A 25495-nucleotide genomic window follows, 5' to 3' on the forward strand; every position below is an offset into this window, starting at 1 on the left:
GAGCGGTGCTCAGCCCCTCTCTCCACGGGTCTCAGGCCTCGCATGCCAGGTACCTGCCCAGTCCCCTCTCTCCACACTGCCTGGAATGGGGAGGTGGGCGGGAAGTTGGGTCTCAGGGGAAGACAGGAGGCAGGAGATGTCTGCTGCCCCAGGGGAGGGTGGGCTCCGAGGGCGGGTGGGATTCCAGGAGCCCCGAGTGAGAGGCAGGTCTCAACCCAGCGAGCAGAGAGCTCCGCACACGGGTCGGGGCCTCATCGGGAAAAGCTCAGATGTGGAAGACAGCCCAAGACACACGCGGGAAACACAGCGTGGAGGAAACAGACACTATCCAAGAGAAAACTTCAACACGGAACAGCGCGGCAGCCGGCACTTCCTTAACACTTGGCGCATGGCGACAACCACAGAGGCGCTTTACCGCTCGCACAGATCCATCCGCACAACCCTCTAAGCTGGGGCCACCACTGCCTTTACCTCGCAGCTGAGGAAACTGAGGCACGGAGAGGTGAGGTAACTTGCCCAAGGTCCCCCAGCTGGTAACGGGTGGAGAAGGCTTCAGACCCGGGCAGTCTGGTTCCAACGCCTATGTTCTCTGTACGGCCCTCAAAGGAACGAGCCCAGATAACAAAGGTTGTGTTCACAGCCCCAGCACAGGAACGGGACGCCAAGAAAGGGACTTTCAGAGAACACAGAGGAGCACCGAGAAGTCAACACTGGGAGCAGCAGCGAAGAGCTCCGGAGAAGCGGCAGGCAGAGCAAGGGCCTCCAGAAACCGGAGCACGAAGACACGGGGAGTCCCTGCACCGGCACTTCTCCATCGGAGGAAGGGGAGCTTCAGAAAGAAGGACGGGAGAGCCAGGGGAAGAGAATGGTCAGGAACAGCATTCGCACTGATCCCAGCCAGAGCTCACTCAAGCTGGGTAGGGGCCCCTCACGCCCCGGGAGACCTCGGGACACCCAGACAAGGAGACTGTCCACAGGCAACCAAGTCCCACATCCAGCACCAGAGGCCACGGTGACTGGGGAGATCCCCACAGCTCCAGTGCGGGGAGAACTAGTGTGAGGGCCATAGGAGGCCATTTCCAACGCCGGGGGTCCCCAGACCACCCCTCCACACATGCTTTCTTGGGGAGGTACTCGAGGGTGAGCTTTGCCAGAACCAGGAACCGTGAGGAGGGAAGAAAGCCTGGACCGCCTGCAACCAGAGGAAGCTGAAGGGGACCCAGGGCAAAAGCTGTGCCCAGGCAAGGAGGGCAGCCCTCTGACAGGGCCCCAGGAGAACGTTCTAGAAAGACTTCTTCAAGAAGACAAAAGCCGAACTGCTGATGTGAAGGAACGTGAGACTGAGAGCTAGAGGAGGGCTTCAGGCTCCTAAGAAGTACAAAAAACACCAGGCAAACAAAGGCAGTTACAAACTCCAGGGAAAACCAAAGGTTGAGCAGAGAAGAAAATCATCCCGGTTTCCTATGACTGGGCTGATTCCAGCAGCACATGTGGTTCTAATTAGGAAAGCCCTGGTCTCCTTGAGAGTGTGACAGCACTGCAGCTACACCGGGAGGAGGGGAAGCAGGGAGTGTGTGCATACGTGTGTGCGTGCATACGTGTGTGCGTGCATACGTGTGTGCGTGCATACGTGTGTGCATGCCCCTGGGTATGTGTGTGTGCATGTGTGTGCCTGTGTGTACCTGTGAGACAGCAGGTACTTGTGTGTGCAGACAGACCTGAATCCTCATCTTGCAAGCTGATAATGCGTAAACATTTAAAAAATCAACTAGCAATAGAGGTCTATTATTTAGAGATCAACATCAAAAGAATCTACTAGAAGAATCAGACATAGATGAGTTTGGGAAAGGGGATGGAGGGCGACTGGGGATGACTGTTTTTCTTAATTAACTTTGTACAACTCATTTAACTCATTTACTCTCTAAACTACATGCACGTGTAATTTTAAAGTATTAAACCTTAATTTGTAAAATTCCAATGAAACATCATCTAGAAAGACCTGTCTGGAATCAAGGGGAGGGCTGTTGGGGGGGTATGCCTTCAGCAGACAAGAGCCAGGTGAGCATCCAGGGCTCTCCTTAAATCCCTGGGAGGTGGCCCCAGAGCACCTAGCTTTGTCCCAGGTGGCCATACAGGCCACAGGGAGACACAGCTGATGCAGGGCATGGCCCAATCCTACAGATACACCCTTTGTGCCCCAGTGCCACCACACCAGCAGAGCAGGCCTGTCCTGGCCTCAGGACATGAACGTCCATGGAGGAGCCAGCACAAGCCGTCTTGGGCGAGGGTTGCTGCAGAGGCTTTCAGAGAACTCGGGGAGGGGTGCTCAAACCCCAGGTGGGGAGGGTCCAGCAGTCCCAAGAAAGTGGCTCAAGGGGGTCCTCAGCACAGGGGTACTACTTGCCATCATCTAAAATGATGATGAGGCACTGAGGGGGGTCAGCCAGGCCTGACATGAGACTTGTGTTTGGGGAGCTCCCTCTGCTTCAGGATCGAGAGCAAGCTGCTGGGGGCATGTGAGGGGCTGGCAGGGCAGTGAGCAGGTGGCGGCAGGAACCAGGACCTGGGCAGGGAGGGAGGGAGGAGCTAGGGACTGGCACTGAACCCAGGCAGAGTCAAGGACAAGCCCCAAGTTCTGGCCCAGAAGGCATGCGGACAGTGCTTTGACTTCCTCGTGCCAGAAAGTGAGGGGCGCCGTGTGCAGGGATGAACGCAGAGGGGCTCCCACAGGCAGGCAGATCCCCAAAGCCCTGGAGGTGGGACTAGATGCAGAAGGGGAGTCCACTGTGCAGGGACAGTTGTAAGGAAGAGAACTCCCAGGGAGAGAAGCCACCGTGGAGAGAAGAGAGGGCCCCACGGACGACACAGGAGATGGGGACAAGTTGGGGGGATGTTAACCGGAGGTCACAAAAGCCACGGCGGAGGCTCCATGAGACTGCAAAGAGCAGCGGGGTCTGCTGAGTTTCAGGACAAGGAGGAGCAGCCAGCGGCCATCACTGCAAAGGGCGGCGGGGTCTGCTGGGTTTCAGGACAAGGAGGAGCAGCCAGCGGCCATCACTGCAAAGGGCGGCGGGGTCTGCTGGGTTTCAGGACAAGGGGGAGCAGCCAGCGGCCATCACTGCAAAGGGCGGCAGGGTCTGCTGGGTTTCAGGACAAGGGGGAGCACAGGAAGCTTGAGGAGGGCTCATGAGAGGTAGGAGCACTCATGGGAGGAGGGAAGGGATTCAAGTCTGAAAGAGCTCAGCTGAATCAGAGCTGGAGCCCCCAGTGGGCACTGGAAGGCTGCCCAACTCCCCTCTGCTCTGGCCAGGCACGCGGAGGGGAGTGAAGATTCGTGAGCTGCTCAGCCACCACCAAAGAGACCACCTGACCAAATTCACAATTTCATTTCACTGCACACGGGAACATGAAACACCTCTGTGTCTGCTCAGCCAACTCAGAGACAAAGGCCAACCTGTGGGAGGGGCCACCGAGTCACCACAGGCAGAGGCAGCTGGCCTGGGAACACGTGTCTTCTGCCTACTAACGGCCCCACCCAGCCAGCCACTTTGGACCCCTGGGGACACCTGGAACCCAGTGGGTGCAAGCCCCCCATCGCTGGGAGACCACAAGGGGCCACAGGGTACTGAGCTGTACCAACCCAAACCCTCCAGGTGCCCCACGCTTCCACTTCCCTCCAGTGTCCGACTCAACCCCCATCCTGCGCTGGTCCAGCCCTTCCCAGTACTGCCCCAGCCAGCAGTGGCCCCTGTGCCCACACCGGCACCCAAGCTCTCTGGGAGCTGGGCCCTGTCCTGCCCCAGCCTTAGCTCTTGCTGCGCCCCTGCCCCACGCCCTTGCTCTCTGGGGGTTCTGCCTGTTTCACCCAGGCTGCCTCCCACCTCCGTGCTTTTGCCCAGGCTGTGCCCTGGCTTCCCCCATGTTGCTCCTACTCCTCCACCCCGCAGCCAGCTCATGCCCCCACCAGGCCAGCCAGGTGCTCCCGTCCTGACCTTCCTGCCCACACCTGACCTCAGAGCCCGATGCTGACCACACGTCAGGCCGAGCATCGCCACACTCCGTAAGACGTAGACGCCCACCTGTTCCCTGCCTAGGGGAGGCTGCACACCTGCTGGAGCTGTCCTCACCCAGGGCTGGCCCGCTCCAGTGCGTCATCACCCCAGCCCTGCCCTGACCTCAGCATGTCCCAGCAGGCCAGATCAGAAACCCTGTCTCCTGTCCCCAGTCAAGGACCCCCACAGGGTCGGTCCACCCTTCACTGAGGGGGAAAGAACGAGAAGCCCAGCCCTCACAGGTGCTGAGCCAGTGTCCTGAGACTCGGCACCACTCACGTCGCTGGATGCCATTCGAGTCCATGAGGAGGTGCTCCCATGCATCCCATTCACAGGGGAGCCGGGGAAATCCCCAAAAGAGAATCTGACTGGCCCCCGGCCACCCAGAGCCTGCCTGCCTCACCTGCACCTGCTCAGCAGGCCCTGGCCAGGTGCCTCACTTTTGTGAGCAATGCTGATCCTCACGACACTGTGAGGCAGGGGTTATAACCCCATTCAAGAAGAGGACACTAAGGCCCGGGGTCAGCCAGCCGTCAGTGCAGGGCATGAAACATGCCAGAAGGCCTCAGACCCCCTGGCCGCAGCATGCCACTCCTGTCCCAGCAGGAGCGCACTGCCAACCACAGCTGGCACAGCTGCCCTGCCAGGAGGAGGGGTCAGCGCCCAGGCATGCTGGCTCGCTCAGGTGGGACTTCACCCTGATACCACGAGAGCCTCCCAGGAGAGAGGTGGGTGCAGGGAAGGGCCGTGGCACACAAGCCAGGAAAGCAGCCGGGCACTGTGGGATGCAGCCTCGAAGGCCTGGGCACAGCAACAGAGGGAGCCAGGCCTTCCCAACCAAAACACTCTGCTGAGTTCAGGACATGGTGGTGCCCCCGAAGCCTCCAGGAGAAGGCAGGCCAGCATAAGGGCTGCACATGGGCAGGGGACCCAGCCACGGCCAGCACTCAGAGGAGGGAGGGCTGGGCAGCCAGAGGCACGGCCAGGAGGGGATGTGGCAGAGAACAGGGACGAGGCTTGAGGGGGACATGGAGTCTCTTGGGGGAGTGTGGCAAGGGCAGAGGGGCACTGGATGAGCCAGATGTGGCTGAGGGCCTGGGCAAGGGCTGCAGAAGCCATTCGCAGCCCAGCTGGGCGGAAGCTGGCAGCAGGGCCAGGCCGGAGGGGTGGGCAGAGGCTGCCAGGCTGTTTTGCCCAAGAATGGCCCGAGCCCCAGGGCTGCCTCAATGAGGCCAGACGGGGGCCACGGACAATGCCCCACTTGCTCCCAAGAAGGCTTCCTACCAAGCTGCTTCCGTGCCCGCCAAGGCCAGCCACCAGCCCCTCCGGCCTCGTGCCCCTCAGGCTGGCGCCGGCTCTTCCCAGGGCCCCCAGCCCCCGTCAGCCTGAAGGGAGCCGTCTGTCCTTGCACTGCCCAGATCCTGTTTGCAGGGCGCCGGGGGAAGTGGCAGTGCCAGGGAACACCCACTTCAGGCGTGCCACCACCCTGGCAACTCAGCCTGCCCCTGGGACAAAGCACCCAGGCCCAGGAGGAGGGGAGGCCAGGCAGCAGGCCAACCCAACTGCCCACCAGACTCCCAGCCCCAACTGTGGGGCTGGGTCCCCAACTCCTGGGCTGTGGGGCCAGTGCGTGGGTCTTGAGCCCCTCAGTCAGACTCCCCAACAGGGCCTCTGAGGCAGGGGGCCGGGCCCCACACAGGCAGAGGATATCCAGACTGGGCCGCCCTTCCCCCAGCAGGTGGGAACAGTGTTCTCCAGGCCGGGGCTTCCAGAACAGCCCCAGCCTCTCCGCCTGGCTTGAGAGCAGGTCGCTCGCAGGGCCAGGCCCCACAGAGGTCGCATCAGCTCTCCCGCCCTTGGTTTTTTCATCTGTCAAATGGACAGCAGTCCCTCCCTCACCTTCGGGCATGCGTTCTCTGAACCTCTGACCCGGGCACCATGGCGGGGACACAGCAGCTCCAGACAGACCTGGCCTGCTCTCGAAGACTCTGTGCTCCAAACAGGGACAGACAGGAAAGCGGCATCATGCTTGTCCCATGGGGGAGGAAACGATGAGGGCAGCTGACTGGATGTGTCTGGTCAGTGAGGGCACCAGACGCCCCTGATAACTCGGGCTGGAGGACATGAATGCAGGGACGGGCTCCTCGGGCGAGCCCAGGGCTGAGCCACCAGCTGGGACATGCAGCAACAGAGGCAACGGCAGGAAGTGGCGCTGCCTCCCAGGAGCGAGGGCACAGAAAGCAGCCCAGGGCCCACACCTGGACAAGGGGCCAGGGCAAGGGCGACCTGTGGCCTCCACGGTGCCCACCTGCAGACCCAGTGTGGTGGAGTGAATCCTGGGGCAGGCTCTGGCCCCAGCTGGGCTGCTCACACACGGGCTTTCTGCAGCCCCTGGCCTCCCCTGTCCTCTGAGAAACAACATGGTGACGGGGGTGGAGCTGAACTCGCTCCCAGGGAGCTCAGGCTCGGGCTTGCCCTTGGCCAGTGGCGGGCATGCTGCCCTCACACTCCCTCAGTGAGCCTCAGGCGAGCTCTACAGACAAGGCTGGAAAAGACAGAGGGAGCTGCCAGTTCATAGGGAGCAGACGCCTAGATCAATGGCCAGACTGCGGCCAGCGCCCGCTGCAGACCGCCGGAGCCCTCGGCTGCGCCCCACCACAGGGAGAGACCACAACGGCGAGCGCCCGCTGCAGACCGCCGGAGCCCTCGGCCCCGCCCCACCACAGGAAGAGACCACAGCGCAAACCTCCGCTCCCCGAAGCCTGCCCTTTGGGGGAAACCATTTTCCTGGGCAAAATGAAACTGCAAAGTTCAAGAGGAGAAACCGAATGATGGATTAGGCGCCCTGATCGCCTGCAGCAGGAGAGCTTGCTGTGCAGGGCAGCTGCCCACTGGGAACCTCCACAGGTGGCCATGCTGCAGCTCCTCTGCCCGGCACGCAGCTTTCACCACACCTGTAACACAGCCTCTCCACAGGCAGCAATCAGACAGCGGCACAGGAAGGGGCAGTCCCAGGGAAAGAGAGCGCCTTATCTGGCATCCCACTGCCAGGCGGCAAGAGACAGGCCCAGGACCCCAGCGGAGCTGTGGCCTCAGGGGTTGCTGCTGGAGCTGTCCTCCCACCATGAATGAGCTGACTCCCTTGCTTGGCCTCAACAGACCCATGTTGACAGCAGTAGGTCACCTCCCTGCCCTGGATATTCTCGGCCTCTTTAGACTTCTCTGTATAATCCCTAAAAGCATTCAGTGTAAGGCAGAGAACACCGTCTGAGCCCACTTTCTGCTGCTGTAACAGAATGTCACACACAGGGGAGTCTGTAAAGAAAAGAGATGGCCTCAGCTCGCGGTTCTGAGGGCTGGGAAGTCCAAGACGCAGGGGCCTCCAGTGGAAGAGCACACAAGCACGTGAGGCCGAGAGCAAGCGGGGGCCGGCGCTTCCTCTCATCAGGAGCCCACCCCCAGATACGGCAGTGACCACGATGCAGTCACCTCTCAGGGATCCCACTCTTCATACCGTCACAATGGTGACCGGATTTCAGTGAGCTGTGGAGGGGACACTCACACCACAGCACAGTCCCAGTCCAGGAGCAGAAGACCTAGAAACGTCCCAACTCAGCCTCTAGCTGGTTCTCTCTAGCCTGCTGTGCCCCAGCGAGTCCCAGCCCTTGAATCTGTTTCCTCATCTGTAAAATGGGACCAAGAAGGGAGATCTCAGAGGGTGGGCATGAAGACCAGTGAGATGAAACATGTGAGACACTCTCAGGTCCCAGGCAGGAACTCAAAGCCCAACTTTCAAGTCTCTGGACACTCGGGTCCCTGGCCCCACCCTAATGCATAGACACCTAGAAGGGGTCCTGGTCCCCCAGAAGCCCACAGCCACCATGCTATGCTCAAACAGACCAGTCTCCAAGCCACCAGCAAGGAAGAGGACCTTCTGTCATCTCCCCACGTGGCTGTGTGAGGGCTGTGGCTCCCTGTGCACTGGTATCTGCCAGGGATGGCCCTACAGGGAGAGCCATCCCAAGACCACATGGCCCAGAGGAAACAGCAGGGCGTGGTGAGGAAGCGGGGAGCCTCTGGATCCTGTTTCCTGGTTCCTCCAGCTCAGTGTGGAGGCTGCTGGCCCTGCCCTCTGTAAGAAAATGTCATACGGTTCCATCACCGGTGGAGGTGGCCTGGGGAGACGTGGTCTTTTCGGCAGGAACCAGAGAGGAGAGGGAGAAGAGATGTGGGTTAAAGCTCCAATTCAGGGTGCACAGGGGCCTCGTGCCCCCCCCCAGCCCCATGAGCCTGGCTCCACTGTACCCTTTGCCTAGGCCACCCTGAGCTTCTCACCAGCCCCTACAGAGCCCCTTCAATGTGGCCTCTTGGTCCACTGGTCCCTGTAGGAACACGAAAACACAATCTGAAGAAGGCGTTCCCAGGGAATCCTGAGCCGCCCAGCCTGCCACTCACCCTATGGGCCAGACACCACGAACTGGTCCCCACAGGAGCCTTCAAGCTGTGACTGATGTCCCCTGGACCACCCTCCCCTCTACTGCCCACTATGCACAGAATCCACCAAAATGGCACCCACCCATGAATGTGCCCTCAGGGTGCTTTGCAAGCCAACCGACCCAGAGATATCAGGGTGAAGACCACGCACGCCCTCGCATGAGACCGGGATGCCCAACAGATGGTGCCCTGCATCTGGCCACAACTGCTCGTGAGACCACAGTCTCGTGGAGATGTGTAGGACCTGTCTGGGGATCAAAGGGGACGATGAGTGATGACAGACAGCATGGTTCCAGGTGAGGAAGAAGAGTCACCTGTACCAGGAATCCTCTAAGTGAAACCTCAATTTTTAAAATGAGAAAACAAAACCTGGGGAGGGAAAATCACTTATCAAGGTCACAGGGACAAAGCAGATCTAGAATAAGGTGCCTGGCATCCCATGGCCGCAATGCTTTCTACTGCCCCACCTTCCACACTCAGGGTTCCCAGGTGCTCTCCCTGTACCAGCACTAGGGCCTGATGTCTGCCCTCACGGCAGTCTCCCCCCTGGACCACGAGCTACGGAGGAAGAGGAGCGTGTCCTCATCATCCTACCCCCCACACTGAGCACTCCCGCGCTCACTCGCCAAGCAGTGGTGCTCGATTAGAACTTGGAGGAGTCAGCGTGAATTCATAGTTTTTAAGATGCACAGAGAAATACAGATATAGATGTGTGTGGGTATATATAATCACACAGGCACACTCATTTACATAGCTGAGTGTGTACATGACAGACAGCTACTCCCTAGCTTTGTCCACTGAGAGGGCTGAGACACTACACACCCCCATAGCAATGGACACACCCAGCACAGAGCTCTTGCTTCCTAAATACCACTCTTCACCGACAGCAAGCAAGAGATATTAAGATGTCTTAGAGAAATGGCTGACTCCAGGGCTACAGCCAGGAAAGTATAAGTCTGGAGCACGGAGCATGCTGTTATGCAAAAGAGTAAGGAAAAGCTCAAATAAAGGGAGGGGCATCTCAAAAGGACACAAGAACCAGCTTGAAAAGGCTGTCCCTGGCCAAATGTGGACAATCTGAGCATTAAAATAAATAAGAACTGTATAACTCATTGAATAAAATAAAAATCCATCAGTCCACACAGTTACAGATGAATAAGTAGGAAAAAAACAAGAAGAGCTTTTCTTTAGAGTAGAAAGCCAGCTAATAACTGTGGAAGGAATGATGGAACCAGCAACCATCAGGATAATCATTCACTCTGGTAAAATGTCCAACGGATGTTAAAGCTAGTATGTGAAGGTTTGATGAATAGCGGCCTATTTACATCATCGCGAAGGATCTTCCCTGAGATACTTATTAGTTAAAAATGTAAGAAAATAATTTTACATAAGAGAAGGCTGGTAGACATCACCTTAATCAAATGATCTAAGTCAGCATCATCAGCCATGGGACAAGCCAGCACCACGTATCCCTCTTACACGATGCACAGAAGAACATCACTTCCGTGATCTTCCTGCCCAAAGTGTGTGACTGTGAGGAACGGCAGAGACACTCAGACTGAGAAGAACTCACCAGCCATCTTCAAAATGTCAATGTCCTCAAAGACAGGCAGACTGAGGTGTTGTTTGAAATAAAAGGAGGCTAAAGAGACAATCACTAAAACCAACACAGGATCTGGGATTTCATGGTACTAGAAAGGACGTTTTGCTAAAAAGAACACAATTCAAAAGGTTTTTCCTGTGAATACAAACACGACCTTTAGAATGGAGAAGCCTACTGTATCCATGTCAATGTCCTGATCTGGATCACTGTGCTGTAGCTATATACACTGTCTATTTGGGGATCAAGGAGCATCACGTCTGCAACTCACTATCAAGTAGTTCTGAGAAAAATCATACATATATATACACACACAAACAAAGAAAGACAGAGAGAAAGACAGAAAGACAGAGAGAGGGGAAGAAAGAATAAACCAAATGAGGGACATGTTAACATTTGGGAAATTTGGGCAAAATATACACAACAAGTTTTCCTGTTAATCTGGTAACTTTTCTTTAAAATTACGTCCAAAAGTTCTAAATTAAACCTAAAATTAAAACTCACTGGAAATTATTTTTTAATCATAGGAATAACTGTAAAAGGTGCAAGCACTGAAAAGTGCAAAACATTACTAAAAGAAAGTGAAGAACATGGAAATGAGTGAAGGGACCTACCATGTTCATGGACAGGAACACTCAAGACTGTGCAGCTACAGCAGCTGACGGTTTTGCAGAGGAATTTGGCCAAACGTTTCCAATGTGCCATAAATTGTCCCAGGGCACTGAAAATGAAGGGAAACTTTCTGATTGCTTTTTTTTTTTTTTTTTTAAGATGGAGTCTCGCTCTGTTACCCAGGATGGAGTGCAGTGGCGTGATCTCGGCTCACCACAAGCTCCATCTCCCGGGTTCACGCCACTCTCCTGCCTCAACCTCCCGAGTAGCTGGTACTACAGGTGCCCACCACCACGTCTGGCTAATTTTTTGTATTTTTAGTAGAGACGGGGTTTCACCGTGTTAGCCAGGATGGCCTCGATCTCCTGACCTCGTGATCTACCTGCCTCAGCCTCCCAATCTGATTGCTTTTATGAAGCATGTATGACCATGTCACCAAAACCTAATAAACCTAACCTAAAAACAAGAAAAAGAAAAAATTACAAATGAACATCTTATAAATATTTATGCAAAAATACTAAATAAAACACTAATAAATAAACCCAAAACCCCTCTGCTTGTTTTTCCCAGGAATGCAAGGCTAGTTCAACAAGAGGACACTCATCAGTGCACTACACCATATTAACCTAAGGAACCTATGGGGAAAAGCTGGTGAGTTTCTCCACAGATGTTAAAAACAGCATCAACAGAGTTCAATGCTCATTCCTGATGAAAACACAGAAGCTGTCTTATAATGATAAAGAACCTTTCATCCTAAATGAGCACCTTACTTAATAAAAAACACTAGGAACAATTCCCAAATATCAAGAAGGAAACAAAGGTGCCGGCTATCTCCAGTCCTATTCCACACTGTTCTGGTGTTGTCAGCCAATGCAGGTAAAACGAGATCAACAAGACATTAAAAACAAAGAAAGAAATGAAACACGATTCTCTCTGCTTGTAAATGATATGACAGTATACTTGGAAAACCCTAGCAAAACAATGTTAAAATCTGAACAATGAAAGACCTTGGTAAAGTATCAGGATATAAAATTAACATACAGAAATTCACAGCCTTCACATACACAGAAACCAGTCTGAGACGGTCATGGTAGGAAAAAACCCATTTACAACAGCAACAAAGAACACAGTATACCTAGGAATAAATTTAACATGAAATGGGAAAAATCTCTTCAAGGGGACTTTAAAGTATTTTAAAGTTCAGAAAACTAGAACTGATCAAATAGAAAGCTTTCCCTTGTTCTTCAATAGGATGATTGTATCACAAAGACGTCAGTTTTCCTATCGCAATAAAAATACCAACATACGTTTTTATGGAGCTGGACGGTTTGACAGGCAGTTCATCACAGGCAGTTCATCTAGGAAAACAAAGACACAAGAATAACTGGGAAAACACTAGACAAAAAGGGCTCACACTTGCGGACTTTCAGAGTCCTAGAGAGTGAAGTCCTGACACACGTTACAACAGGAACGGATCCTGAAAGCACCGTGCGAGGCGGAAGGAGCCAGACACCAAAGACCACACATGTGTGATTCCACTGTCACGAGAGGCCGCAAGATGCAAATCCACCGAAACCGAAAGCAGACGGACGGATGCCGGGGTCGGGGAGGGGGACTAGGGAGTGACTGCTCATATATGTGGGCTTTCTTTTCAGGGTGATGGAGATATTCCGGCATTTGATAGTAATGAATGTACAACACTGTAAATAGACTAAAATTCACTGAATTATACGCTTCAAAAGGGTGAACTTTAGGATATGTGAATTACATCGCTATTATTAAAATGCTAGAAAGCCTCTATAATTAAAACTGTGCATGAAAATATAAATAGACCAATGGAATAAGGAAGAAAGTCTAAAAATAGACCCACGTACATATGGAAATTTAGTATATGATAAATGCGGCATCACAAATCAAAGAAGGACTTTTTCGTAAATGGTGCTGAGACATCTGCTTAGACATTTGGGAAAAAAAATGGTTCATACCTCACATAATAAAAAGAATACACTCCAAATGGATCACGGCTATCAATGCAGAAAAGACAACACAATGAAAGCATGGGCAGAAGAATGAATTCTCCTTTAACCTCTATGTAGGGAAAAGTTTCCCAAGTAGGACTCAAAATCAAAATACTATAAAAGGAAAGACTGACGCAAGTCACAGCTTTTATAAAAGCAAGCAAACAAAAAAAATTCTGCATGGGTTAAAACAAACAAACAAACAAAAAAAAAAAAACACCCTAAGCAACGCAGAAAGACAACAGAAGTCAAGCAAAGACTAAATATTCGCAACATATGCCAGAGACAAAGGACGAATATTATCCTTAACATATAAAGAGCTCATAAAAACTTCAAGGAAACCAAAAAAAAAAAAGGGGGGGCAAAAGACACAAACAGGAAATTTACACACAGAGGATATAAAACTGGTGCTTAAACATATGAAAAGACTGTTCAAGCTGACTCACAACTAGAGAAATGCAATTTATACTGGTTCGGAGAGTTCCCCTTCTGCCTATGACTAGGAAGCTGGAAAGAGTGCTGCCCAAACCTAACAATACGAAAAGGCCTGGACTCATCAGACGGCTGAAGCATCAGGGCCATGGAGTAGCCTGAAACCGGAAGAAAGTGAGTCCCAGGAGAGAAGGTGGGAGCACTGGCTTCTGCAGCAGAGAAAGGACGGGAGACCCCAGGGGCCACCCAGGTAGGCAAAAAGAGTGAAGCCACCTGGGCGGCCACATGCTCTCACAAGCTCTTCTCCATGGGCTCAAGAGAAAGCCTAGCACAGGACAAGGCAGGACCCCTGGGGCGCAGGTGCCAGCAGACCGGCGGCCCTGCAGCTGAAAGACAGGAAGCCCCTCTCCCCTGAAGAATAAAAGCCCAAGCCTATGGGTTAAGGGCAGCAATGGCTGAGCCCTGGGGCCCCACGGCATCCGTGAACACCCACAGTGGCTAAGAAAGGGTCAAAAAGCACTTCGTATCTCCGGAAAAGGGGCAGGGCGCCTTCCTGGGCCCACCACAGGACTGCAGGAGAGGCAGAAAACACTCTCCTCTAAAGACCAGCAAAGGATTCAAGCAGAGTTTAACTGCCGCAGGGAGAGGGAAGGGTCTCCGTGAAACCCCCGCTCCTGAGACCAAGCCTGCCTGAGACTGAGGCTACAATGAGACAACCGTCACCCGGCTGCCAGGCTTCCGACAGCCAGCAAATGAACCTCCTGCTGCAGGAGGGGAAACAATGTGGGGAGAGACCACCTCTGTATCTGCAGCGTGAGCACAGGAGGAAGCCCAACGCTGTGGAGAGTAGGGCAGGAACACCCACCCACCCCAAACACCAAGTAACTCCAGGGGAGTCTGTAACCGGGTCATATACTGAGGGTAAAAACAGCTGCAGCAAAACCCGAACCCAGGCCAACCCCTGACCAGCTGGACTCAACCCCACATAAATGGCCTAGTATAAGGGGAATGCCCGTTTCTGAGCATAAATATTACTTATCTCAGTCTGAAATCCTATATCTGAAGTCAAAATCAATCCAATCAATCAAAAAGTACAAGACGCACAAAAACATTAGAAAAAGCAAACCACTGTCAAGTAACAACACAATTAGCAGAGCTGGACTGAGGAGACCTCAGAACCATCAGGGAATTTTAAATAACTATGGCTTCTATGTGAAAGGCCCCAGTAGAAAAGATGGACAAAATGCATGAGCAGTGGGGAAGTTCAGCAGCGAAATGGAAACTATCAGAGGGTCACAGGGAAATGCCAACAATTAGAAACACCAGACAGAAATGAAGAAGGCTTCTGCAGCTCTGCCATAGACTCAACACAGCCAGGAGGAAGAAGTCAGTCAACCTGAAATTACCCAAACCAAAACACAGAGAAAAAAGTGAAAAAGGAAAACAAAAGACAAGCACCTACCAGCCATTATCAAACGTCCTAGCAAATGTTTAACTGGAATCCCAGAAGGTGAAGAGAGAGAGAGCAGTGGCAGAGAACTTTCCAGAAAGAATGAAAGGCATTCGCTCTAGACTGAATGTGTCTTCCAAGGTTGGAATCTAACTCCCAACCTGAAGGTGTTAGGAGGAGGGGCCTTTAGGAGGTGACAAGATCATAGAGGTGGAGCACTCATGAATTGGATCAGTGCTCTTATAAATAAGACCCCAGAAAGACCCCTCACCCTTCCACCACACGAGGACACAGATAGAAGGCCCCATCTAGGAACTGGGACATAGGCCATCACAGGACCCAAATCTGCTGGCACCTTGATCCTGGACTTGCAGCCTTGAGAACTGTGAGAAACACATTTCTGTTGTCTAAGGTATTCCGCTATAGCAGCCTAAACAAGCTGAGACAGTATCATCCCACAGACCCAAAAAGCCCAGAGAGGCCAGGCATGGTGGCTCATGCCTGTAATCACAGCACTTCGGAAGGCCAAGGCAGGAAGACCACTTGAGGCCAGAAGTTCAAGACCAGCCTGGCCAACAAAGTGAGACTCCATCTCTACAAAAAATAAAAAATAAATTTAAACATTTGTTGGGCACAATGATATGTGCCCAGCTACTCAGCAGGCTGAGGCGGGAGGATCATTTGTGCCCAGGAGTTTAAGATTACAGTGAGCCAAGCACCACCGCACTCCAGCCTGGGGGAAAGAGTGAGATCCTGTCTCAAAAACAACCACCACCACAAAAAGCTCAGAGAACACTATGCAAAATAAATACTAAATAAAAAAGGTGAAAAACACGTAGAGATATCATACTGAACCTGATGAAAAACAAAGATTAAAAAATCTTGAAGCTGGCAAAGAAAGAATACAAACCGCATGCAAAGAAATGAAGAATTACAGCCGACTTTCCCTCAGAAACCATGCAAGCCGGAAGACAATGGAGTAACATCTTTAAAGCGCTGAGGGGAAAAACAACAACAACAACAACAAATCTGCCAGCCAGAATTCTATACCCAATGAAAATGTCTTCAAAAATGAAGTAGAGAAAAAAAGCTGCTGACCTAAGTACCTTTGGAAAACAGCATTCTGACTGGAAATGTCAGACTAAAGGAAAAGGAGCTGTATAAAAGCACTACACTTCTGTTGGCAAAGCTGTTTCTCACAGGCACAGGAGGACATCATTACAGATCCTACAGACATTCAAAGACTAATGAGGGAATATTACTAACAACTTTATGCCCATAAATTCAACAATCTAGATGAAATCAACAAATTCCTTGAAGGACACAACCCTGAACAGCCTTGTATCTATTAAATATACATTGAACTGGGAGTTAAAAACCTTCCATTAACAAACACTCCAGGCCTAGAGGCTTCAGAGCAAATTCTACCAAACATTTAAAGAAGTAATACTAAATACATAAACTCTTCCATGAATGGGGGAAAAAAAAACCCTGCAGGAAGCAAAGGCAGGTGAGTGGCTGCCAGGGGCTAGGAGTGGGCATAGGGATGGACTGCAGGGGCAGGGGAAGACATCCTGGGTGGTGAAAACGTCCGGTATCTTAATGGTGGTGGTGCTGCACGACTGTATACATTCATAAAAATTCACTGCACACTTAAGAGAGTAAATTTTATTGTATATAAATTACACTTCAATAAGGTTGACATCACAAAAACAACCAGACAACACTCATTAACCATGACAGCAACTAGGATCACAGCCACCCTTGCGAGGAGGGACCGGGCTGGAAAGGAGCACAAAGGTGACTTGTGGGTGTTGGAAACACTCTGTTTCTGGATCGAGGTTGTGGTTCCGGGGATGGACACACCTGCAACAATTCGTCAGGCTGCATACTTAAGATAGGTGTCTCTTACCACACATGAGCTGAACGCCAACTCTAAAAAAATGAGTATGAACACAACATTTTTAGCCTAAGCTGAGGGTTGGCAAACAACCACCCACAGGCGCTCTGCCTCATCTGCAATAAAGCTTTGCTGGCACACAGCCACGCCCATTCATCCATGGGTTGTCTATGGGCTGCTTTTGTACCATGGGGCAGAGCCGGATAGCTGCAACGGACACTCTGAAGCCGGAGAACACCAACACATTTACAGTCTGGTCCTTTCCAGGAAATGCATGATGACCCTGGTTTAAGCAAATGGAAGAACAGGGCTGCCATCAACCAAGGAGACGAAGGCCGTGAGAGCAGGTGGTGGATTCTGAATTCCGCTTGGCAGACACTGACCTTGAGAAGCCACTCACTGGAAACACAGTATGGGCAACTGAACACAGGATCTGATCTCAGGGGAGAGGCTCGACTGAAAGACCCGCCATGGGAGCCTGACTCTGCAGGTCCGCAGCCCGACAGACGCAGGATGGGCCCTGGGCATGTTCACTGCAGCCTCGGCTCCTGGGACCTGGCATCTGGCAGCAGAGCGGGAAGAGCCCCACAGCCGCTTGCTGAAAGAATGAGAGAAAACCAACGAAGGATGAGTGGGAGGGAGAAGGAAAGGGAAGCGCTGGACAGGCTGGGACATGGAGAATAACCATGAATTCAGCCTTACAGCAGACACAGGATGGCCCTCTTTAAGGGTGGGCCCACTGGCTTTGGATGGATGGGAAGAGAAACTGGGCCCCAGGGACAGACAGAGGCTGCGGGGTGGAAAGAGTGTGCTGGCTTCCCTCACCCCTCACGTGAGCAGCAGGGGGCAAAGGGGCTCCTGCCTGGGTGGCCCCTGGCACGTTCCCTAGCCTCTGTGCCCCTCTTCTGTGAAATGGCCTTAACAGCAATGCTGGAGGATGAGCTGAGCTCACATACGTAGAAGGGCCCAGAACATGCCCACGGCCCCCTCCTGAGAAGACCACCCCACCAGTGCCGTTTCCTTCCCTGCTGTGCCCCTCCCAGCAGACTCCCCCGGGCCTCCTCTGCGGCGTCTTGGCCAAGGCCCTGCCCCGACTTCTGGATGCTTTTTCTTGCTCCGCTCCCTCCCTTGGCCCCTCCATCCCACCCCTCAGCCTGTCCTAGGCCTCCCCCGTCACCTGTCTGCGGAGGCCCCTGAGTGGGTGCCTCTCTCTTGGACTGTGTCTGTGTCTCCCTCAGCCTCTGTCTCTGGGTGTCACGGAAGAAAAAGAGGAAGACATGCCTCGCAGGACCAGGCAGCAGGCACGTGAGCCCCGCCTGGAGCTGGGCGCAACTCCCTTAGGAAGAAAACCATCTGGTCTCTGAAGGCGCTGCAGGGTGCAACCTGGGCTACGGCCATGGGAGTGGGTTCAGGCCCAGCCGTGCTGCCACCTTCAAAGGGCAGTTGGGTGGTCTCAAAGGTCCAGCTGGGCCTCACATTGACTGGCGGCTGTGAGAGAGGAGGCTGGGAAAACTCCCACTGGGGAGGCCGGCAGCTGGATGGCAGGGCCGATCCAGACTCCCACCAATACCCCACCTGGCCCAAGAAACCAGGACACAGGCATCAAAGACAACATCAAGAGGAGTTCACTGTCGCCCTCCAGGAAGAAAACCCAGCAGGCCTACAAGCTCCACGGGACCCTGAGACCACACCACCATCCCACAGCTGACGGATGCTGGCCCCTGCTCTCTGTGACGCCCAGGCCCCCACCCCTCCTTCTACCTCTGACACGGGGACCTGCCACAGGAGAGAGAAAGTGAGTCAGGCGAGGAGGGGCCGAGCACAGAAAACCACCAGAGACCCGCCTGCTGCCCATCGGGGCGAGACCCAGACCTCCGGGATCCAAGAAGACGGCCTTACCCACTCCAGGCAGAGGCAAGCGGGCACACACAGGAGAGGGAAGTAGGCAGGCAAGGGGGGAAGCGAGGAGAGGGACGGCCGGAGCTGCTGCCCATCGGGGCGAGAACCAGACCTACGGGATCAAAGAAGATGGCCTTACCCACTCCAGGCAGAGGCAAGCAGGCACACACAGGAGAGGGAGGCAAGCAGGCGAGGAGGGAAGCAGGGAGAGGGACGGCTCGGGAGGAAGGGCTCAGAGCACAGCCAGTGACACCCCCAGGGGATTAAAACATCAACAAGAAGAAATACCGCAGGCTTCAGGTAATACACTGTGTGTGTGGAGCAAAGGGGAAGTCTCCAGGAGGCCTCAGTGAGGAAAAAAATTAAAAGACTAAAGTTCAGGCCAGGCGACGTGGCTCATGCCTGTAATCTCAGCACTTTGGGAGCCCGAAGCAGCCAGATCACTTGAGGTCAGGAGTCTGAGACCAGCCTGGGCAACATGGTGAAACCCCATCTCTACTAAAAATACAAAAGTTAACCAGGCGTGGTGGCCCACACCTGTAATCCCAGCTACCGGGGAGGCTAAGGCAGGAGAATCACTAGAACCCGGAGAGGCAGAGGTTGCAGTGAGCTGAGATCGTGCCGTTGCATTCCAGCATGGGACAGAGGGAGACCCAGTCCCAAAAAAACAAAAGAAAAAGAAAAAGAAAAAAAAAAGACTAAAGTTCACTCACTGGGGACTTGGCTTCCAGGCAAATCACTTTAGAAGTGGGAAATGCAGCCGGGCGTGGTGGCTCAAGCCTGTAATCCCAGCACCTTGGGAGGCCGAGGCGGGCAGATCACGAGGTCAGGAGATGGAGACCATCCTGGCTAACTCAGTGAAACCCCGTCTCTACTAAAAAATACAAAAAATTAGCCGGGTGTGGTGGCGGGTGCCTGTAGTCCCAGCTACTCGGGAGGCTGAGGCAGGAGAATGGCGTGAACCCGGGAAGTGGAGCTTGCAGCCAGCGGAGATCGCGCCACTGCATTCTAACCTGGGCAACAGAGCGGGACTCCGTCTCAAAATAAAAAAAAAAAGGAGTGGGAAATGCATAAATTATGGCCCCTGGAGCGTTTTCTCAAACAAAGATCATCTGAAAAGGGGAGAGAGGCTCTGAGAAGGCTCTGGAAACTAGTGGGGGCAGGGAGGGGCTGGGGCGGAGGAAGGAGGGACTCAGCTTGGCCTGGGGAACAGGCGCCAGCCTCGGAGCTGCCCTGGGAAGACCCCACACACATCCGACGGCTGCTACCAAACCAATCCACATTTGACAGAACCTGCCAGGGACCCGGCACCAGGCAGGTGCCCAAGCACCATTAGTTCCTGTCCCCTTTCTCCAGAGAGGAGACAGGCTTGCTGGAAAGACAATACCCAAATTTAGGGTCACCACACCTCAACCACAGTACTCGACCACAGTACCCAAACAGAAGTGGACCTCCCACAGGGGTGGCCCCACTGGTCACAGTGTGCTCCGAGCCTGCCACGTGCCGGTCCTGTCCTGAACACTGGGGTATAGCAAGGGACAAAGCCACACATCTGCTTCTGGGTACCCATGACAATGGGGCAGTCTCCCAGCTGCTCCCGGCACCCACGGCGGACATCTGCATGTGGCCCCTTGAGAACAGGGGTGCACACCCAGGGCCTGGCCTGTGCTGGACAGACAGCAGCAGTGCAGCGGTGCCCTGGGGGAGGGCAGGTGGCAGGTGAGGAGCGCCACACATGGTGGTCAGAACAGTGCGGGTGTGTCCCTAAGTCTCTGCAGGGAAAAGAAACTGGGCTGGCAGAGGATGGGGCAGGCCCTGGCAGGACAGGCCCTGGGGCTAGGTGCCAGCTTCCTCGGCTCCAAGGGGACCCGCCAGGCAGGCCTGGCAGCAGCTGCCTGAATGCTCAGCCCACTGGGCAGCCTTCGGTGCACCTCCCGGTGAAGTCCGCCATCCAGCTCACCACAGTGCACACTGCATGCTCTCTCAAAGGTCTGACCCTTCAATTAGCAAAGCAAGTGGTTCAATGAAAACGAAAATCCTGCCTGTGATGCCACCAGCACTCAGCTGCTGGGCCAACCTTGCTGCACAGAGACCCCCAGTCATGGCAACTGAGGCCTAGAAGATGTGGCTTCCTAGCAGTAAGAGCCTGCTTGCTCCCAGGCCTGGCTGGCTCCCATGAGGCTCCGGCTTCCAGTGCAGGCCCAGGCTGGGGTTCCAGCTGATAGAGATGTGTGGACACCTGCAGGTTGCAAGGAGAGAGGAAGAGGGTGGGCAAAAGCAGGGGGCAGGGCCTCCCAGCTCTGGCTGCCCCTCCAGGTCCATGGCTACAACAGGTCCCTGTGCTGGAGGCTTCACAGATTGGACCAGCCGCTATACACACCTGGAAAACATGGTCCCAGCAGAGGTGGCAGAGACTGCGGACTGCACCGTCCACTCCTCCCTGACCTGCGTGCAACCTCTGAGTCGCTCCATCTCTCTGAGTATATCCACATAATCCAAAGTGCGGGAGCAATTTGCACCCTGCAGGGCTACTGAGGGGGTGAGAAGGTGACAAGGGTGTGTCTCACTTAGGGAGACTCCACATGTGTCTTGGTGCCCTGTTTTCCCCTGAGGGGAACTTGAGAACCGCAAGGGCGACCCTGGAGCCCAGTGAACCCTGCTGTGGTCTGAATGTTCACGTCCTCTGCAAGTTCCCACTTTGAAATCCTGCCTCTAAGGCGACGGCATTACAGGTGAGGCATTTGGGTGGTGAACAGGTCATGAGGCAGAGCCCTCATTAGTGGGATGAGTGCCGTTGTCAAATGGACCTGAGAGCGCTCCAACCAACTCTCCACCATGTGTGGGCACAGTGAGAAGTCAGCAGCCTGCAACCCAGAAGAGGGCCCCCAGAACCACCCCCGCTGGCACTCTGATCTCAGACTTGCAGCCTTCAGAGTCATGAGAAATGAGTGTCTGTCACCAGCCAGTTCATGGCATTTGTTACACCAGCCCGAATGGACTGACAGGCTCCACGGCCTGGAGAAGGTGTCGGGCAGAGAGACTAGGCTAGCTGGAGGGCCCACCCAGACCCAGGACTCCCAGGGCCCGGGCACGGGGGCTGTAACCCAAGTGGCAGACTTGGGGCCCAGAGTGCAAGGGAAGCATGTGCTGAGCCACCAGTGGACACCCTGCAGACAGGCCAGCCCTTCCTCGCCCTTCCCCGGGGCCAACAGCTTCAGGCAGATCAGCAGAACCTGGGCAGAGCAGGGAGAGCCACACAGGACGCTGGGCTCAGGGAGAGCCACACAGGACGCTGGGCTCAGGAAGAGACGGAAGCACTCCTGAGGTCACACGGGAAGCAGAGGACAGCTACTGGCAGAGCCCCACACCTCAGGCCTGCCCTCCTGTCCTAGTCTCTCTGCTGTGCCCACCCTGCCACCTCCCCGTCAATGGGGGACGTGGCAGCATCCTCAGAGTGCATCCCTCCAAGAGCACGTCCCCTCACGTCCTCCACAGACACTCCTCATCCAGTGTCCCACAAACCAGTGGGTGACCTGGGACAAAACATACTCCAGCTCTTCATCTCATAAATCACCCAAGATCTATCCCAGACAGACTAAAGGGCTGCATCACTTAGAAATAAACCAAAAGCAAAAGATTAAGACAACCCCAAAGGAAACATCTACCAAATACAAAAGCAACGTTATCCACACACACACACGAACAGAGACCTGGCAGCATACTAAAAAAAAAAAAAGCTTCTATAAGTTAAAATGCAACATAGGCAAAATTAAAAGGCAAAAGATAAAGTGAAAACATATTTGCAACAAATATGACAAAGGCTGCTACCCTTAATAAATAAGGCCCTCCTACACATTCATTTTTAAAACATTCAGACATAACATGAACTGAGTCAAGGCAAGGTGCAGGAAGGCAGGCGAGCGCCCTAGCAGCATGAGAAATAACCCAAGAATCACAGGAAGGCTGATCCCAGCCAGAGGACGCCAGCACCTGCCATTGGGTTAGTGCTGGTGCATAACTGGGGGCACGGCAGGGGCTCCAGCCTCAGATACAGCTTGTGGGGGTGTGAAGCAGCACAGTCCGCTGCAAAATGATGATGCAGAGGGACAACCCCCTTCACTGTACCCCCAGAGCTCTGCTCCAAGGAATCCAGACAGAAACTACCAGAAGCTGGAAGCACTGTAAACAAAAATCAAGGAGCTAGAAATGTCCCAAAGACTCAGCAATAAATAAATAAACAAACTACGCTATGCATTTATATAATATGCAGCAACTCTAAGCAGGTTCTAAACATGTGTCTTCAGTGATGTGGGTAAGTGCTCAGAGATGCCTAAGTGAAAGGGCTGCATGTGTGTGCGTCACACAGCCATCCGACATGGGGATCCATGCGGTGAACGATGTGGTCCTTTCTGATAAAGACGAGGCAGTCCCCGATCCAGCCATGCCAGCCCCAAGCATTTACATGCTGGAAATGTGCAGCCCCAAGACCCCGTACGCCATGGTCAGAGCAGCCTTGTGCTGATCACCCCAACAGCCCAGGACAAGGGACAAACTCTGGTCTGTTCACACACGGGAACACCGCTCAGCATCCCAAGGGAGAAGGCACGCATGCCACACCCACAGTTCACTAAAGCAGCCAGGCCAAAGACAGTCATGTTGTGCGATGCCATTTACAGGAAATTCTAGAACAGCCAAACTCACATGTGGTGACAGAACTCAGAAAGGTGTGGGAAGGGCACAAGGGACTCTCTTGGGGTGGAAGATCACCTTCGTGGCATAAGCAAAGGCAGCTGTCAAAACTCATCACACGGAACACTGGGGAGCTGTGTGTCCTACTGTGTGTTAATTATACACGCTCGAAATTTGTGCACTTGTGCAGCAAAAAGACTAAAAGGAGATCTATTACAATGCTGAGGGTAAAATTCTCCCAGATGTGACAGCAGGCATGAGCCTTGAATCCACCGCTCAGGGTAAGAAGCCAGTCCCAAAGCAACACGTGTTGTCCGAGGTCATTTACAGGAAATGCTCAGAACCCGCAAATCCACAGAGCCAGAAGACAGATTAGGGGTTGCCCAGTGGTAACAAGGAGACAACCCCAGTAGCTGCTTCTGGTGGGCCCCGGGGAGCCGGTAAGCTACTGCTCAGAGGTCCTTCAAGGCGCACGGGCGTGTCAGGTGCTCCAGCGGGTACGGGTGTGTTGCCCTTGGTCCCACTGCCACCTCTGAGTGTGAGCTCCTCTGCGGCCCTGGGTGGCCCACCCTTCACCACCCCAGGCCGGCCCAGGCAGACGCCCTTCCCACCACCAGGCTCTGTGGTCGCCAAGCTCACAGGGCACTCTGATAGCTCCCTGGATGCGGCTCTCATGCCAGCCTTGGGAGGACTAGGCTAGCAGCATCCCTTTGCAGAGGACCCTCAGAGCAAGAGACCAAGCCCGCAGCAGATCAGCACAGATCGGAGCAGCTCATGCACGTCCTCCTATCCCACTTCAGCGCCTCCGCAGCAGGTGTAGCCTTAAGAGCATCAGTCTCCTCATCTGTATAGTGGGCATGCCTCAGCGGGCTGCTGCCAGCAAGGACAGACCGTCCACCACGGAGGGGGCACCACACCTCTGAGTAAGCCTCCCGGGGTTGCCTCTCCCCCTAACCACCAGACTCAAATGCCCCCAACCTCGCCCTCCCAGCGAGCAGCGGCTCTGCACTCGGGCCACACTCACGCCAGCCAGCAGGGGGATGAGCCGCACGCGGGCTGATGAGCTACGCTTGCCCAGAGGTGCGTGTCTGGGAAAAGGGAGAGTAGTTTCACAACTTCTAAAATAAACACGGCCAACACCACTCCCGCCGGGGCACGATGGGGAACGGGGCGGGGAGGCCCACTCGTCCTTACACCTTCATTTCCTCATGAAGTTTTCAGGGTTCAACGTGCCACAGGTACTTCCACACCCTTGAAAGCCCTTCTCTGCCTGACGGGGAGCGCCAGACCACACCAGAGAGAAGAGACCCCACCAGACAGACGCAGCCCCCAGTGCTCCGCCCAAGCCCCCAAGTCAGGTACGGGGCCCCAGCTCAGGGCTCCAGCTTTACAGGTGGGGCCAGAGGCTACCTCAGCCTCCAGGGCTCCAGGCTGCTGACGGAGGCCTGGCAGGGCCGGGGGATGCCCGAGTGCCACCCACCCAAATCTGGCTAGATCTACAGCCTTCAGCAGGCGCTTATCCCGAGCAGGGCTCTGTGGTCCCGGAGGGAAAGGAAGCATTCAGACCCCCTCTCCCCAGGGTCTGAAGCACCTTCCTGTGCTGCTGTCCCCAGCAGAGGAGAGAACTGACGCCGAGGGAGAGGGCAGGTGAACACGTGGGTCCCACACACTCCCCACTGCCAAATCTGCACTGGGAGTTCCAGGTCACTACAATAATAATAAGAGTGTGGAGGTGGGTGGACATCGAGGCCAAGCTTTGTCCAGGCGTACCATGTCACCAGGCACTGTCCTAAGCGCTGAACTCATTCCCATCTCCCAACAACTCCACAGGACAGAAACGGAGACACAGACGGAAGAACAAGGACAGCCTGCAGCACATCCATGGGGAGGCCGGGCCTTGCCCTCTGCAGGTGGATACAGGGCCCGGGGTCCCACCCACAGCCAACGGCCCCTTCCTCCTTCCAGGCACCACCGGACACAGCAGCAGCAGGCCACAGAGCAGGGAGAGCAAAGCTGGGACGCTCACCTGGGGCTCTGTGGGCCCAGGACAGGTCCACGGCATCGTGGAGCCTCCTTCGGGCTGAACTGCATGGAGGGCAGAGGGGACAGACCCTGAGGCGATGTGCCCTTGTCACGAAGCATCCTGACCCCACCCCCCACTCTGCCCTCACCTAGCCCAGGACACCCCACTTCTCACGGCAGCCCCCCCATGGGGCTCCCCAGCCAGACTGTGGGCTCCCTGCAGAGCCCCCTCCCTCTGTCCCCTGCCCAGAGGACAGTCCTGCCTCCCTCAGGGGGAAACAGCAAGTGTGGAAACAAGCTGTGTGGTGAGGCTGAAATTTGGTAAAA

The 25495-nt window shown here is 54.4% G+C and overlaps 1 protein-coding gene across 49 annotated transcripts in view; it reads right to left on the minus strand.

The window, feature by feature from the left end:
- The window catches only part of TSNARE1 (t-SNARE domain containing 1), a 209225-nt gene that overhangs the window by 160608 nt on the left and 23122 nt on the right, over nt 1-25495 (minus strand). For 14 of the 49 annotated variants that reach the window (XR_013397483.1, XR_013397481.1, XM_077944193.1 and 11 more), the window contains exon 2: nt 16942-17156. The exons of 34 other annotated variants lie outside the window; for them this stretch is intronic. Coding sequence is in view for 1 of the 15 variants with exons in the window: in XM_077944163.1 (XP_077800289.1) it covers nt 25173-25208 (36 nt within the window). In the remaining 14 variants the exon portion in view is untranslated. Of the gene's footprint in view, nt 1-16941; nt 17157-25172; nt 25232-25495 lie in introns of all 49 variants that reach the window. One more of the 49 variants, XM_077944163.1, reaches the window with a different exon arrangement.

This window comes from Macaca mulatta, chromosome 8 (assembly GCF_049350105.2).
Source record: "Macaca mulatta isolate MMU2019108-1 chromosome 8, T2T-MMU8v2.0, whole genome shotgun sequence".
Lineage (NCBI taxonomy): Eukaryota > Metazoa > Chordata > Mammalia > Primates > Cercopithecidae > Macaca > Macaca mulatta.